Genomic DNA, 15,544 nt, shown 5'->3' on the forward strand with positions numbered 1-15,544 from the left:
GTCCCGCGGTAATAGAGCGCGCCTGTTTTTGCTCCGAGTAATGTGAACCTTTGCTCTTCTTACGTGTATTATTAGCAGATAAAGAGAATTGCACCTTGATTAGACTTCCGTTCGTTCAGCAGGAACGCTTATCTCAACCCAACCGCGCCATTGTAATATATCACAGATCTCCAGTCCTTCAGAAGTGGTGGCCGCATTCGTTTTATTTAATTGCTTTAAATTTCTTCTGTATCGTAATTTATTTTATTTTATCTCAATTATAATATAATTTATATATATATATATATATATATATATATATATATATATATATATATATATATATATATATATATATATATATATATATATATATATATATATATAAATTAACTTTGTGATGATGTTCTAATTTTATAAGATGCACCTGTGTGTGTGTGTGTGTGTGTGTATATATATATATATATATATACATACCGTATATACTCGAGTATAAACCGACCTGAATATAAGCCGAGGCACCTAATTTTACCACAAAAAAATGGGAAAACTTTTTGACTCCAGTATAAGCCTAGGGTGTCCATGTGCATGCCTCACTGTGCCCATGCCTCACTGTGCCCATGCCTCACTGTGCCCATGCCTCACTGTGTCCATGCCTCACTGTGCCCATGCCTCACTGTGCCCATGCCTCACTGTGTCCATGCCTTACTGTGCCCATGCCTCACTGTGCCCATGCCTAGACTGACGTTTAACATGGGAGTCTATGGAAGGGGTGCCCGGCTTTAAAAAATCAGTGCTCTCCAGCCGTAGGTTCTCCAGACAACAATCTTTGCACACTTGTAGAGGAGAAATAGGGCTACATGTGTGCCAAGTTCCGGGTCCAGGGGACCTACGACCAACCAGTACTAGCTCTCCAAATTCACTGAAGAAATTACAGTTTAACATGGGAGTCTATGGAAGGGGTGCCCCAGGTTTGAAAAATCGGTTCTCCCCAGGTGTAGGTCCCCCAGACAACAAACTTTGCACACTTGTAGAGGATCAATAGGACTATATGTGTGCCACGTTCTGGGTCCAGGGGACCTATTACCGGCCAGTACCGGGTCTCCAAATTCACTGAAGAAATTACAGTTTAACATGGGAGTCTATGGAAGGGGTGCCCGGGTTTAAAAAATCAGTCCTTTCCAGCCGTAGGTCCTACAGACAACAAACTTGTAGAGGAAGAGTGGGGCTACATGTGTGCCAAGTTCTGGGTCCAGGGGACCTACGACCGGCCGGTACCGGGTCTCCAAATTCACTGAAGAAATTACAGTTTAACATTGGAGTCTATGGAAGGGGTGCCCGACTTTGAAAAATCGGTGCTCCCCGACCGTAGGTCCCCCGGACAACAAACTTTGCACACTTGTAGAGAAGTAGTGGGGCTACATGTGTGCCAGGTTTTGGGTCCAGGGGACCTACGACCGGCCGGTACCAGGTCTCCAAATTCACTGAAGAAATGACAGTTTAACATTGGAGTCTATGGAAGGGGTGTCCCGGTTTGAAAAATCGGTGCTCCCCGACAGTAGTACCCCCAAACAACGAACTTTGCACACTTGTAGAGGAAGAGTGGGGCTACATGTGTGCCAAGTTCCGGGTCCAGGGAACCTAAGACCGGCCGGTACCAGGTCCCCAAATTCACTGAAGAAATTACAGTTTAACATGGGAGTCTATGGAAGGGGTGCCCTGGTTTGAAAAATCGGTGCTCCCCGACCGTAGGTCCCCCAAACAACAAACTTTGCACACTTGTAGAGGAAGAGTGGGGCTACATGTGGGCCAAGTTTGGCTAATACCGGGTCCCCAAAGTCCGAGAGATCAGGCACAAAATGGTGACTCGAGTATAAGCCGAGGGGGGCATTTTCAGCACACAAAAAAATGTGCTGAAAAACTCAGCTTATACTCGAGTATATACGGTACAGAGATATATATATGTATATATATAGTAGAGCTGCACGATTCTGGGCAAAATGAGAATACAATTATTTTTTTTTGGCTTAGAATAAAATCAGGATTCTCGCTGCGTAAAATCTTCCACATTATACAAAATATTTTTTCCGTGAAAGCGGAGTAACCCTTTAAAAGATACATTTTTATCCTTCGATAACGGACCTTCGTAGTGAATTAATCCGGTAAATGAGATAAAACAGGTAACCGTTTGTTGATGAATTAATTACTGTATGAGGAAAGCTGAGAGAATCTTTTATTTGATCTTCCGAAATAATTTGGAAGGAAGCGAAGTCCGCGGGGATAAAAAATGCGTCTTAATGGAGGCCGAGATGATGGAATTTATAATTGGAAATACGCTTTTCTCTTCTCGGCTTTGTGATGATGAGATCTCATCTGTTTCATTTCTGGTATAAAAAGGAAGAAAGGAAAAAAAAATCCAGATTCAAATTAAAGATGGACTCCAGACTGAAATAGTCAAAGTTGGTCTTGGGGGAGCCGTTTTTATCTGTCAAAGTTTCTGTCCATCCAGTCCTGGAGTATTAAAGCCCGGGTCTGGACTGGAGACCTGACTTTTTATTCTTGCAGTTGAGCAATTACAGCCTGGTCACCTCCCCGCCCCCCTGGCCATTCAGAAGTGTCCAATGGTAACCATAGGAATGACACCAGCCAGACAGGGGTCACCTTGTACTGGCCAGCCAGGGGTATCCAATGGCTACCATAGAAATGACAGGAGCCAGGCAGGGGTCACCATTACACACCCCTCACTGGCCAGCCAGAGGCGTTAGATGGTGACCATAGAAACAACCCCGGCCAGGCAGGGGTCACCATTACAGACCCCTCACTGGCCAGCCAGAGTCGTTAGATGGTGACCATAGAAACAACCCCGGCCAGGCAGGGGTCACTATCAGACACCCCTGACTGGCCAACCAGAGGTGTCTAATGGTAAGCATATAAATGAAACCAGCCAGCCAGAAGACACTATTGGACACTCCTGACCGGTCAGCCAGAGGTGTCCAATGGTTACCATAGAAATGACACCAGCTATCCAGGGGGTCACCATTACACACCCCTGGCTGGCCAGCCAGAAGTGTCCAATGGTTCAATGGTAACCATAGAAATAACACCGGCCAGGCAGGGGTCAGCACTGGACATCCCTGACTTTCCAGCCAGGGGTGTCCGATGGTGACCATAAAAATAACTCCAGCCATCCAGGGGTCACGATTACACACCCCTGACTGGCCAGCCAGAGGTGTCCAATGGTAACCATAGGAATGACACCAGCCAGCCAGCAGTCACTATTGGACACCTTGTACTGGCCAGTCAGGGGTATCCAATGGCTACCATAGAAATTACAGGAGCCAGGCAAGGGTCACCATTACACACCCTTGACTGGCCAGTCAGAGGCGTTAGATGGTAAGCATAGAAATGACACCAGCCAGCCAAAAGACACTATTTGACACCTTTGACTGGTCAGCCAGGGGTGTCCAATGGTTACCATAGAAATGATACCAGTCATCCAGGGGTCAGCATTGGACACCCCTGACTGGTCAGCCAGGGGTGTCCGATGGTGACCATAGAAATTATGCCAGTCAGCTGGGGGTCACCATTGGACACCTCTTGCTGGCCAGCCAGAGGTATTCGATGGTAACCACAGAAATGACAACCTCCAGGCAGGGTTCACCATTGGACACACCATACTGGCCAGCCAGGATCATCCAATTGTAACCATAGAAATGACACATGCCAGCCATTGGACACCCCTGATTGGCCAGTCCATTTCTATAGCACTTATCGCTGTAAAAATGACAATGGTCCCAAAACGGTGTCAAAAGTGTCCGCTATAATGTCGCAGTCACGATAAAAATCGCTGATCGCCGCCAAAAAAAAAAAAATACGAATAAAAATGCCATAAAACTATCCCCTATTTTGTAAACGCTATAACTTTTGGCAAACCAATCAATAAACGCTTATTGCAATTTTTTTTCTTTACCAAAAATATGTAGAAGAATACGTATCAGACTAAACTGAGGACATTTTTTTTTATATATTTTTTGTGGATATTTATTATAGCAAAAAGTTAATTTTTTTTTCAAAATTGTCGCTGTATTTTTATTTATAGCGCAAAAAATAAAAACCGCAGAGGTGATCAAATACCACCAAAAGAAATCTCTATTTGTGGGGAAAAAAAGGACATACGTTTTGTTTGGGAGCCACGTTGCACGACCGCGCAATTGTGCGTTAAAGCGACGCAGTGCCGAATGGCAAAAAGTGGCCAGGTCTTTGGGCAGCCAAATGGTCCGGGGGCTGAAGTGGTTAACCACTTGCCGCCCGCCAATTGCAGATTGACGGCGGCAAAGTGGTTTCAATATCATGACTGGACGTCATATGACATCCTCGGGATATTGAGCCGATGCAGGCCCCCGGGGGCGCGCATCGCGGCGATCGTTGTTGCAGGGTGTCAGTCTGACACCCCGCAACACCGATCTAGGTAAAGAGTCTCCGACGAAGACTCTTTACCACATGATCAGCCGTGTCCAATCACGGCTGATCACGATGTAAACAGGAAAAGCCGGTAATCGGCTTTTCCTCACTCGCTTCTGTCAGACGCGAGTAGAGGAGAGCCAATCGGCTGCTCCTGTGACAGGGGGGGTTTGTGCTGATCGATTATCAGCACAGCCCCCCCCGAGGATGCCCACACTGGACCACCAGGGATGCCACTAGACCACCAGGGATGACAATGACAATTCAAAACACAGGTATGCCACCCTAGACCACCAGGGATGACAATGACAGAAATAATGGATGCCAAGCAGTGCCCGCAATGGATGCCAATCAGTGCCGACAATGGGCATCACTGATTAGCAGGCATTGTTTGGCACTGATTGGCATCCATTAGTACAACATACATTAGTGCCACATATAAGTGCCCATCAGTTGCCATCCATGCCGCCTATCAGTGCCCATCCATGCCGCCTATCCGTGTCCATCTGTGTCACCTATCCGTGTCACCTATCAGTGCCCATCCGTGCCGCCTATCCGTGCCCATCCGCGCCGCCTATCAGTGCCGCATATTAGTGCCCATCATCAGTGCCCATCAATGCCACCACATCAGTGCCACCTCATCAGTACCCGTCAGTGCAGTACCATCAGTGCCCATCAGTGAAGGAGAAAACGTACTTATTTACAATGGCCCAGATTCAAAGAGCAATTGCGCCTGCGTAACCATAGTTACGCAGCGCAATTGCTTACTTGCCCCGGCGTAACGAATGCTCCTGATTCAGGAACCTCGTTACGCCGACTGCAGCCTAAGATATGCGTGGCATAAGGCGTTCCCGTTGTGGTCAGCGTATAGTATGCAAATTGCACACTAACGCCTATTCACTACGCGAGCCCTGCGTACGCAGTTTACGTCGTTTGCGTACGTCTTTTTTTGCGTAAGGCTGCCCCTTTTATAGCAGGGGCAGCCAATGCTAAAGTATACCCGTCGTTCCCGCGTCGCGAAATTTGAAATGTACGTTGTTTGCGTAAGTGAATCGTGAATGGCGCTGGACGCCATTCACGTTCACTTTGAAGCAAATGACGTCCTTGCGACGTCATTTACCGCAATGCACGTCGGGAAAGTTTCCCGACGGAGCATGCGCACTACGCTCGTCGCGGGAACGCGCCTAATCTAAATGATTCCCGCCCCCCTACGGGATCATTTAAATTGCGCGCGCTTACGCCGTGCATTTTGCCGGAGCGCCCACGCAATTTACAGAGCTACTGCTCCGTGAATCGAGGGTAGCGCAGAAAATTTGCGGGGGCGCAGGGCAAAAACGGTTTCCTGCGCCTACGTAAAAACTGTGCAAATGTTACTGAATCTACCCCAATGTTTTCTAACAGAAACAAAAAATGTTATTTTTTCAAATTTTTCGGTCATTTTTTTATTTTATTTTTGCAGAAAATAAAAATCGCAGAGGTGATCAAATACCACCAAAAGAAAGCTCTATTTGTGGGAACAAAATGATAAAAATTTAGTTTGGGTACAGCGTAGCACGACTGCCGTAATTGTCATTCAAAGTGCGACAGCGCTGAAAGCTAAAAATTCGTCTGGGCGGGAAGGTGTATAAGTGCCCGGTATGGAAGTGGTTAAAGAATCTTGGATGGGGAACATGGCCATTAAGTTTTCCCCAAATTACAATTTTCGCAAAGGAAAGACTCTCTCATGTCTGCCCAATCTTTGTATTACCATGTTTCTCTTCTATACGTATATTTTTTTTCTTCTATACGTATATATTTTTCTCTTCTATACGTATATTTTTTCTCTTCTATACGTATATTTTTTTTCTTCTTTACGTATACGGGGCGTCTTGCTTGTTATATATGCACAATGTAAATATTTGTGTGCAAAACTCTGAATTCTTATTTCATTTGGTTCTCTTTCTTCTCCAGCCCTTAGCAAAGACATCTCTACATGTAGGACATCCACCATTACGGGGACTTTAAAACGCCCATCACTGCAAGACGAAGAAAAGATGAAGAACCACCAAAAGGGGTCGAACTTCAACAGTCTTCCAGCCAACGTCTCCAAAATGCATCTTCAAGGCTCTCCGCATTATCTTGGAAGCATTAATCTCAACGAGTATAATAACCACACGCTCACCCTAAAAAAAGACAAGAACCAGCCCCCAAAGCCCATGTACATGTGCGAAGGGGACATCTTTAAAAAGTTAGACTCTGAGCTGACCAGAGCGCAGGAGCAGTCGATGGACACCAGCTACGTCATTTTACCCAGCAACACGGCCACCTTGAGGGCCAAGCCAAAGGAGGACGGCAAATACAGCATGAACATTGACCAGATGCCGCAGACCCGGCTCATTCATCTCAACATGGGCGATCCCACCTACATGGTGAAGAGTCCACCCAGGGAACGCATGGGCATGAAATGTCCTGAGCAAGGTTCTCCCATGCAGAAGCATCAGCTGCACCCCAGCGAGTCTCAGATCCCGATGGGGCTGTGCGAAAAGGTAGAATTAGGGACAGCGGGTATTGTCCCAAAAAACGAGAACATCGCGACGCTATCGATGAGCTCTTTAGAGGTGAGGACAATTCTCATGGGGATGATCAAAGTGCCTTCTGTGACATGATTGAAGATAACAATTGCAATGATATACTGTCACCCCAGGTTCTTTTATTTTACTTTTATTGGCCCGGATTCAGGTACGACATGCGCATTATTTGCGGAGGCACAGGGCAACGATTTTGCCCTACGCCCCCGCAAATAATTTGCGCTGCCCTCGATTCACGGAGCAGTAGCTCCGTAAATTGCGAGGGCGCGCTGGCAAAATTGCCCGGTGTAAGCGCGCGCAATGTAAATGATCCCGCCGGGGGCGGGAATCATTTAAATTAGGCGCGCTCCCGCGCCAAGCGTACAGCGCATGCTCAGTCGGGAAACTTTCCCGACGTGCATTGCGGCAAATCACGTCGCAAGGACGTCATTTGCTTCAAAGTGAACGTGAATGGCGTCCAGCGCCATTCACCATTCACTTACGCAAACAACGTAAAATTCAAACGTCGCAACGCGGGAACGCCGGGTATCCTATAGCATTGGCTGCGCCTGCTATTAGGATGTGTAACCTTACGCGAAACCCGACGTACGCAAACTACGTAATTTGCGTACGCAGGGCTCGCGCAACGTTGTGAATCGGTGATAGTATGCAATTTGCATACTATACACAGATCACAATGGGAGCGCCCCCTAGCGTTCATCGCTAGAATGCAGCCTAAGATATGCGTGGCATAAGAGCCTTATGCCACGCAGATTTTAGGCTGCAGTCGGCGTAACAAGTTCTCTGAATCAGGAGAACTCGTTACGCCGGCGCAAGTCAGCAATTGCGCTGCGTAACTATGGTTACGCAGGCGCAATTGCTACCTGAATCTGGGCCATTGTTTATATTTATTACTACTAAATATTATGGGCCGGATTCAGAAAGAAGCTACGACGGCGTAACTCGGAATGCGGGCCGTCGCAACTCGGCGCCTGATTCATAGAATCAGATACGCCTCACAGTTGCCTAGATACGAGTGGCGTAAGTCAGGCGTAGCCAATGTTAGGTATGGACGTTGGGCCAGCGTCGAATTTTGCGTCGTTTGCGTAAGTCGTACGCGAATAGGGCTGTGCGTAAGTTACGTTCACGTCTAAAGCAATGACTATTTGTGGTGTAATTTGGAGCGTGCGCACTGGGATACTTTCACGGACGGCGCATGCGTCGTTCGTAGCGTCAATTACGTGGGGTCACGACTGTTTAGCATACAACACGCCCCCTACCAGCCTATTTTGAATTAGGCCAGCTTACGCCCGCCCCATATAGGCTACGCCGCCGTAACTTTGGGCGCAAGTTCTTTCTGAATACAGGACTTGCCTCTCAAAGTTACGGCGGCGTAGCGTATATGAGATACGCTACGCCCGCCTAAACTTACGGCAATCTTTCTGAATCCGGGCCTATATTTTTTGGGCTCAAGAACCGGTTTAGGATTATACAAAGGAGCTTCTGTAATGCTGGGGGGTGGGGGGGGGCATTTAAAGTTTATTGCACCCTTGAAAGCTACCTTAAAGTCATAGTCCACATTGGTAAATGCATCAACATTGATAAAATAAAAACTATATGTGACGGGAGTCACTTTGGGCGGGGTGCTCGTGGAACCCAGCTTACCTCAGAGAGGTCGGGAAACTCCTGTTTCAGCTCCCCAGGCACCTCTTATGTGTAAATCATCCTGTGTCTATTAGAGGCACGGGGAGACCGAGAAAATGATGGGCAATTACTTATTGGAAGCTGAGAGCGTGGTTTGGATTACCTCAAATGGGACAGAACGAATACAGACAATATCCCTTAAGAAATCTATGAAGATAAATTATTCCACCTTTTCAGACTGCTGGGACATGGTTTGTCTTCTAATGACTTGTCTAGTGAACAAAATACACAAATGTGCAGTCCCATTGTATGCCTCCTAGGCTGCAGTCCCATTGTATGCCTCCTAGGGTGCAGTCCCATTGTATGCCTCCTAGGGTGCAGTCCCATTGTATGCCTCCTAGGGTGCAGTCCCATTGTATGCCTCCTAGGCTGCAGTCCCATTGTATGCCTCCTAGGGTGCAGTCCCATTGTATACCTCCTAGGGTGCAGTCCCATTGTATGCCTCCTAGGCTGCAGTCCCATTGTATGCCTCCTAGGCTGCAGTCCCATTGTATGCCTCCTAGGGTGCAGTCCCATTGTAAACCTCCTAGGCTGCAGTCCCATTGTATACCTCCCTAGGGTGCAGTCCCATTGTATACCTCCCTAGGGTGCAGTCCCATTGTATACCTCCAAGGGTGCAGTCCCATTGTATACCTCCTAGGGTGCAGTCCCATTGTATACCTCCTAGGGTGCAGTCCCATTGTATACCTCCTAGGGTGCAGTCCCATTGTATACCTCCTAGGCTGCAGTCCCATTGTATACCTCCTAGGGTGCAGTCCCATTGTATACCTCCTAGGGTGCAGTCCCATTGTATACCTCCTCGGGGGCAGTCCCATTGTATACCTCCTAGGGTGCAGTCCCATTGTATACCTTCTAGGGTGCAGTCCCATTGTATACCTTCTAGGCTGCAGTCCCATTGTATACCTCCTAGGGTGCAGTCCCATTGTATACCTCCTAGGGTGCAGTCCCATTGTATACCTCCCTAGGGTGCAGTCCCATTGTATACCTCCAAGGGTGCAGTCCCATTGTATACCTCCTAGGGTGCAGTCCCATTGTATACCTCCTAGGGTGCAGTCCCATTGTATACCTCCTAGGGTGCAGTCCCATTGTATACCTCCTAGGCTGCAGTCCCATTGTATACCTCCTAGGGTGCAGTCCCATTGTATACCTCCTATGGTGCAGTCCCATTGTATACCTCCTCGGGGGCAGTCCCATTGTATACCTCCTAGGGTGCAGTCCCATTGTATACCTCCTAGGGTGCAGTCCCATTGTATACCTCCCTAGGGTGCAGTCCCATTGTATACCTCCAAGGGTGCAGTCCCATTGTATACCTCCTAGGGTGCAGTCCCATTGTATACCTCCTAGGGTGCAGTCCCATTGTATACCTCCTAGGGTGCAGTCCCATTGTATACCTCCTAGGCTGCAGTCCCATTGTATACCTCCTAGGGTGCAGTCCCATTGTATACCTCCTAGGGTGCAGTCCCATTGTATACCTCCTAGGGTGCAGTCCCATTGTATACCTCCTAGGGTGCAGTCCCATTGTATACCTTCTAGGGTGCAGTCCCATTGTATACCTCCTAGTGTGCAGTCCCATTGTATACCTTCTAGGCTGCAGTCCCATTGTATACCTCCTAGGGTGCAGTCCCATTGTATACCTCCTAGGGTGCAGTCCCATTGTATACCTCCTAGGGTGCAGTCCCATTGTATACCTCCTAGGGTGCAGTCCCATTGTATGCCTCCTAGGGTGCAGTCCCATTGTATACCTCCTAGGGTGCAGTCCCATTGTATACCTCCTAGGGTGCAGTCCCATTGTATACCTCCTAGGGCGCAGTCCCATTGTATGCCTCCTAGGGTGCAGTCCCATTGTATACCTCCTAGGGTGCAGTCCCATTGTATACCTCCCAGGGTGCAGTCCCATTGTATACCTCCTAGGGTGCAGCCCCATTGTATACCTCCTAGGGTGCAGTCCCATTGTATACCTCCTAGGGTGCAGTCCCATTGTATTACTCCTAAGGGGCAGTCCCATTGTATACCTCCTAGGGTGCAGTCCCATTGTATGCCTCCTAGGGTGCAGTCCCATTGTATGCCTCCTAGGGTGCAGCCCCATTGTATACCTCCTAGGGTGCAGTCCCATTGTATGTCTCCTAGGGTGCAGTCCCATTGTATACCTCCTAGGGTGCAGTCCCATTGTATGCCTCCTAGGGTGCAGTCCCATTGTATACCTCCTAGGTTGCAGTCCCATTGTATACCTCCAAGGGTGCAGTCCCATTGTATACCTCCTAGGGTGCAGTCCCATTGTATGCCTCCTAGGGTGCAGTCCCATTGTATGCCTCCTAGGGTGCAGTTCCATTGTATGCCTCTTAGGGTGCAGTCCCATTGTATGCCTCCCTAGGGTGCAGTCCCATTGTATACCTCCTAGGGTGCAGTCCCATTGTATACCTCCTAGGGTGCAGTCCCATTGTATACCTCCTAGGGTGCAGCCCCATTGTATACCTCCTAGGGTGCAGTCCCATTGTATGCCTCCCTAGGGTGCAGTTCCATTGTATGCCTCTTAGGGTGCAGTCCCATTGTATGCCTCTTAGGGTGCAGTCCCATTGTATGCCTCCTAGGGCGCAGTCCCATTGTATACCTCCTAGGGTGCAGTCCCATTGTATACCTCCTAGTGTGCAGTCCCATTGTATACCTCCTAGGGTGCAGTCCCATTGTATACCTCCTAGGGTGCAGTCCCATTGTATGCCTCCTAGGGTGCAGTCCCATTGTATACCTCCTAGGGTGCAGTCCCATTGTATGCCTCCTAGGGTGCAGTCCCATTGTATACCTCCTAGGGTGCAGTCCCATTGTATGCCTCCTAGGGTGCAGTCCCATTGTATTACTCCTAAGGGGCAGTCCCATTGTATACCTCCTAGGGTGCAGTCCCATTGTATGCCTCCTAGGGTGCAGTCCCATTGTATTACTCCTAAGGGGCAGTCCCATTGTATACCTCCTAGGGTGCAGTCCCATTGTATGCCTCCTAGGGTGCAGTCCCATTGTATGCCTCCTAGGGTGCAGTCCCATTGTATACCTCCTAGGGTGCAGTCCCCTTGTATGCCTCCTAGGGTGCAGTATCATTGTATACCTCCAAGGGTGCAGTCCCATTGTATACCTCCTAGGGTGCAGTCCCATTGTATGCCTCCTAGGGTGCAGTCCCATTGTATACCTCCTAGGGCGCAGTCCCATTGTATACCTCCTAGGGGGCAGTCCCATTGTATACCTCCCAGGGTGCAGTCCCATTGTATACCTCCTAGTGTGCAGTCCCATTGTATACCTCCTAGGGTGCAGTCCCCTTGTATGCCTCCTAGGGTGCAGTATCATTGTATACCTCCAAGGGTGCAGTCCCATTGTATACCTCCTAGGGTGCAGTCCCATTGTATGCCTCCTAGGGTGCAGTCCCATTGTATGCCTCCTAGGGGGCAGTCCCATTGTATACCTCCCAGGGTGCAGTCCCATTGTATACCTCCTAGGGCGCAGTCCCATTGTATACCTCCTAGGGCGCAGTCCCATTGTATACCTCCTAGGGCGCAGTCCCATTGTATACCTCCTAGGGGGCAGTCCCATTGTATACCTCCCTAGGGCGCAGTCCCATTGTATACCTCCCAGGGTGCAGTCCCATTGTATACCTCCTAGGTTGCAGTCCCATTGTATACCTCCTAGGGGGCAGTCCCATTGTATACCTCCTAGGGCGCAGTCCCATTGTATACCTCCCAGGGTGCAGTCCCATTGTTTACCTCCTAGGTTGCAGTCCCATTGTATACCTCCTAGGGTGCAGTCCCATTGTATGCCTCCCTAGGGTGCAGTCCCATTGTATACCTCCTAGGGGGCAGTCCCATTGTATACCTCCTAGGGTGCAGTCCCATTGTATACCTCCTAGGTTGCAGTCCCATTGTATACCTCCTAGGGGGCAGTCCCATTGTATACCTCCTAGGGTGCAGTCCCCTTGTATGCCTCCTAGGGTGCAGTATCATTGTATACCTCCAAGGGTGCAGTCCCATTGTATACCTCCTAGGGTGCAGTCCCATTGTATGCCTCCTAGGGTGCAGTCCCATTGTATGCCTCCTAGGGGGCAGTCCCATTGTATACCTCCCAGGGCGCAGTCCCATTGTATACCTCCTAGGCTGCAGTCTCATTGTATGCCTCCCAGGGCGCAGTCCCATTGTATACCTCCTAGGCTGCAGTCTCATTGTATGCCTCCTAGGGTGCAGTCCCATTGTATACCTCCTAGGGGGCAGTCCCATTGTATACCTCCTAGGGGGCAGTCCCATTGTATACCTCCTAAGGTGCAGTCCCATTGTATACCTCCTAGGGGGCAGTCCCATTGTATACCTCCTAGGGGGCAGTCCCATTGTATACCTCCTAGGGGGCAGTCTCATTGTATACCTCCTAGGGGCAGTCTCATTGTATACCTCCTAGGCTGCAGTCTCATTGTATACCTCCTAGGGGGCAGTCTCATTGTATACCTCCTAGGCTGCAGTCCCATTGTATGCCTCCTAGGGTGCAGTCCCATTGTATACCTCCCAGGGTGCAGTCCCATTGTATACCTCCTAGGGTGCAGTCTCATTGTATACCTCCTAGGGAGCAGTCCCATTGTATACCTCCTAAGGTGCAGTCCCATTGTATACCTCCTAGGGGGCAGTCCCATTGTATACCTCCTAGGGGGCAGTCCCATTGTATACCTCCTAGGGGGCAGTCCCATTGTATACCTCCTAGGGTGCAGTCCCATTGTATACCTCCTAGGGTGCAGTCCCATTGTATGTCTCCATAGGGTGCAGTCCCATTGTATACCTCCTAGGGCGCAGTCCCATTGTATACCTCCTAGGGTGCAGTCCCATCGTATACCTCCTAGGGTGCAGTCCCATTGTATACCTCCTAGGGCGCAGTCCCATTGTATACCTCCTAGGGTGCAGTCCCATTGTATACCTCCTAGGGTGCAGTCCCATTGTATACCTCCTAGGGTGCAGTCCCATTGTATACCTCCTAGGGTGCAGTCCCATTGTATACCTCCTAGGGTGCAGTCCCATTGTATACCTCCTAGGGTGCAGTCCCATTGTATACCTCCTAGGGTGCAGTCCCATTGTATACCTCCTAGGGGGCAGTCCCATTGTATACCTCCTAGGGCGCAGTCCCATTGTATACCTCCTAGGGTGCAGTCCCATTGTATACCTCCTAGGGTGCAGTCCCATTGTATACCTCCTAGGGCGCAGTCCCATTGTATACCTCCTAGGGTGCAGTCCCATTGTATACCTCCTAGGGTGCAGTCCCATTGTATACCTCCTAGGGCGCAGTCCCATTGTATACCTCCTAGGGTGCAGTCCCATTGTATACCTCCTAGGGTGCAGTCCCATTGTATACCTCCTAGGGCGCAGTCCCATTGTATACCTCCTAGGGTGCAGTCCCATTGTATGTCTCCTAGGCTGCAGTCCCATTGTATGTCTCCTAGGGTGCAGTCCCATTGTAAACCTCCTAGGGGGCAGTCCCATTGTATACCTCCTAGGGGGCAGTCCCATTGTATGCCTCCTAGGGTGCAGTCCCAATGTATACCTCCTAGGGTGCAGCCCCATTGTATGCCTCATAGGGGCGCACTCACATTGTATACCTCCTAGGGCGCAGTCCCATCGTATACCTCCTAGGGGGCAGTCCCATCGTATACCTCCTAGGGCGCAGTCCCATTGTATGTCTCCATAGGGGCAGTCCCATTGTATACCTCCTAGGGTGCAGTCCCATTGTATACCTCCTAGGGGGCAGTCCCGTTGTATACCTCCTAGACTGCAGTCCCGTTGTATACCTCCTAGGGTGCAGTCCCATTGTATGCCTCCTAGGGTGCAGTCCCATTGTATACCTCCTAGGGGGCAGTCCCATTGTATACCTCCTAGGGTACAGTCCCATTGTATGCCTCCTAGGGTGCAGTCCCATTGTATACCTCCTAGGGGGCAGTCCCATTGTATACCTCCTAGGGTACAGTCCCATTGTATGCCTCCTAGGGTGCAGTCCCATTGTATACCTCCAAGGGTACAGTCCCATTGTATGTCTCCTAGGGTGCAGTCCCATTGTATACCTCCTAGGGGGCAGTCCCATTGTATACCTCCTAGGGGGCAGTCCCATCGTATACCTTCTAGGCTGCAGTCCCATTGTATGTCTCCATAGGGTGCAGTCCCATTGTATACCTCCTAGGGGGCGGTCCCATTGTATACCTCCTAGGGTGCAGTCCCATTGTATACCTCCTAGGGTGCAGTCCCATTGTATACCTCCTAGGCTGCAGTCCCATTGTATACCTCCTAGGGCGCAGTCCCATTGTATACCTCCTAGGGTGCAGTCCCATTGTATACCTCCTAGGGGGCAGTCCCATTGTATACCTCCTAGGGCGCAGTCCCATTGTATACCTCCTAGGGTGCAGCCCCATTGTATGCCTCCTAGGGTGCAGTCCCCTTGTATACCTCCTAGGGTGCAGCCCCATTGTATGCCTCCTAGGGTGCAGTCCCATTGTATACCTCCTAGGGTGCAGTCCCATTGTATACCTCCTAGGCTGCAGTCCCATTGTATACCTCCTAGGGCGCAGTCCCATTGTATACCTCCTAGGGTGCAGCCCCATTGTATACCTCCTAGGGTGCAGTCCCATTGTATACCTCCTAGGGTGCAGTCCCATTGTATACCTCCTAGGGGGCGGTCCCATTGTATACCTCCTAGGGGGCAGTCTCATTGTATACCTCCTAGGGGCAGTCTCATTGTATACCTCCTAGGCTGCAGTCTCATTGTATACCTCCTAGGGGGCAGTCTCATTGTATACCTCCTAGGCTGCAGTCCCATTGTATGCCTCCTAGGGTGCAGTCCCATTGTATACCTCC

At 49.6% G+C, this 15,544-nt stretch overlaps 1 protein-coding gene across 2 annotated transcripts in view; it reads left to right on the plus strand.

The window, feature by feature from the left end:
- The window catches only part of ADGRB1 (adhesion G protein-coupled receptor B1), a 735,432-nt gene that overhangs the window by 704,439 nt on the left and 15,449 nt on the right, over positions 1–15,544 (plus strand). For both annotated transcript variants that reach the window (XM_040352071.1, XM_040352072.1), the window contains one exon: positions 6,391–7,037. In XM_040352071.1, coding sequence (XP_040208005.1) covers positions 6,391–7,037 — 647 coding nt within the window. The remainder of the gene's footprint in view (positions 1–6,390; positions 7,038–15,544) is intronic.

Source organism: Rana temporaria, chromosome 5, assembly GCF_905171775.1.
Source record: "Rana temporaria chromosome 5, aRanTem1.1, whole genome shotgun sequence".
Classification (NCBI taxonomy): Eukaryota; Metazoa; Chordata; class Amphibia; order Anura; family Ranidae; genus Rana; species Rana temporaria.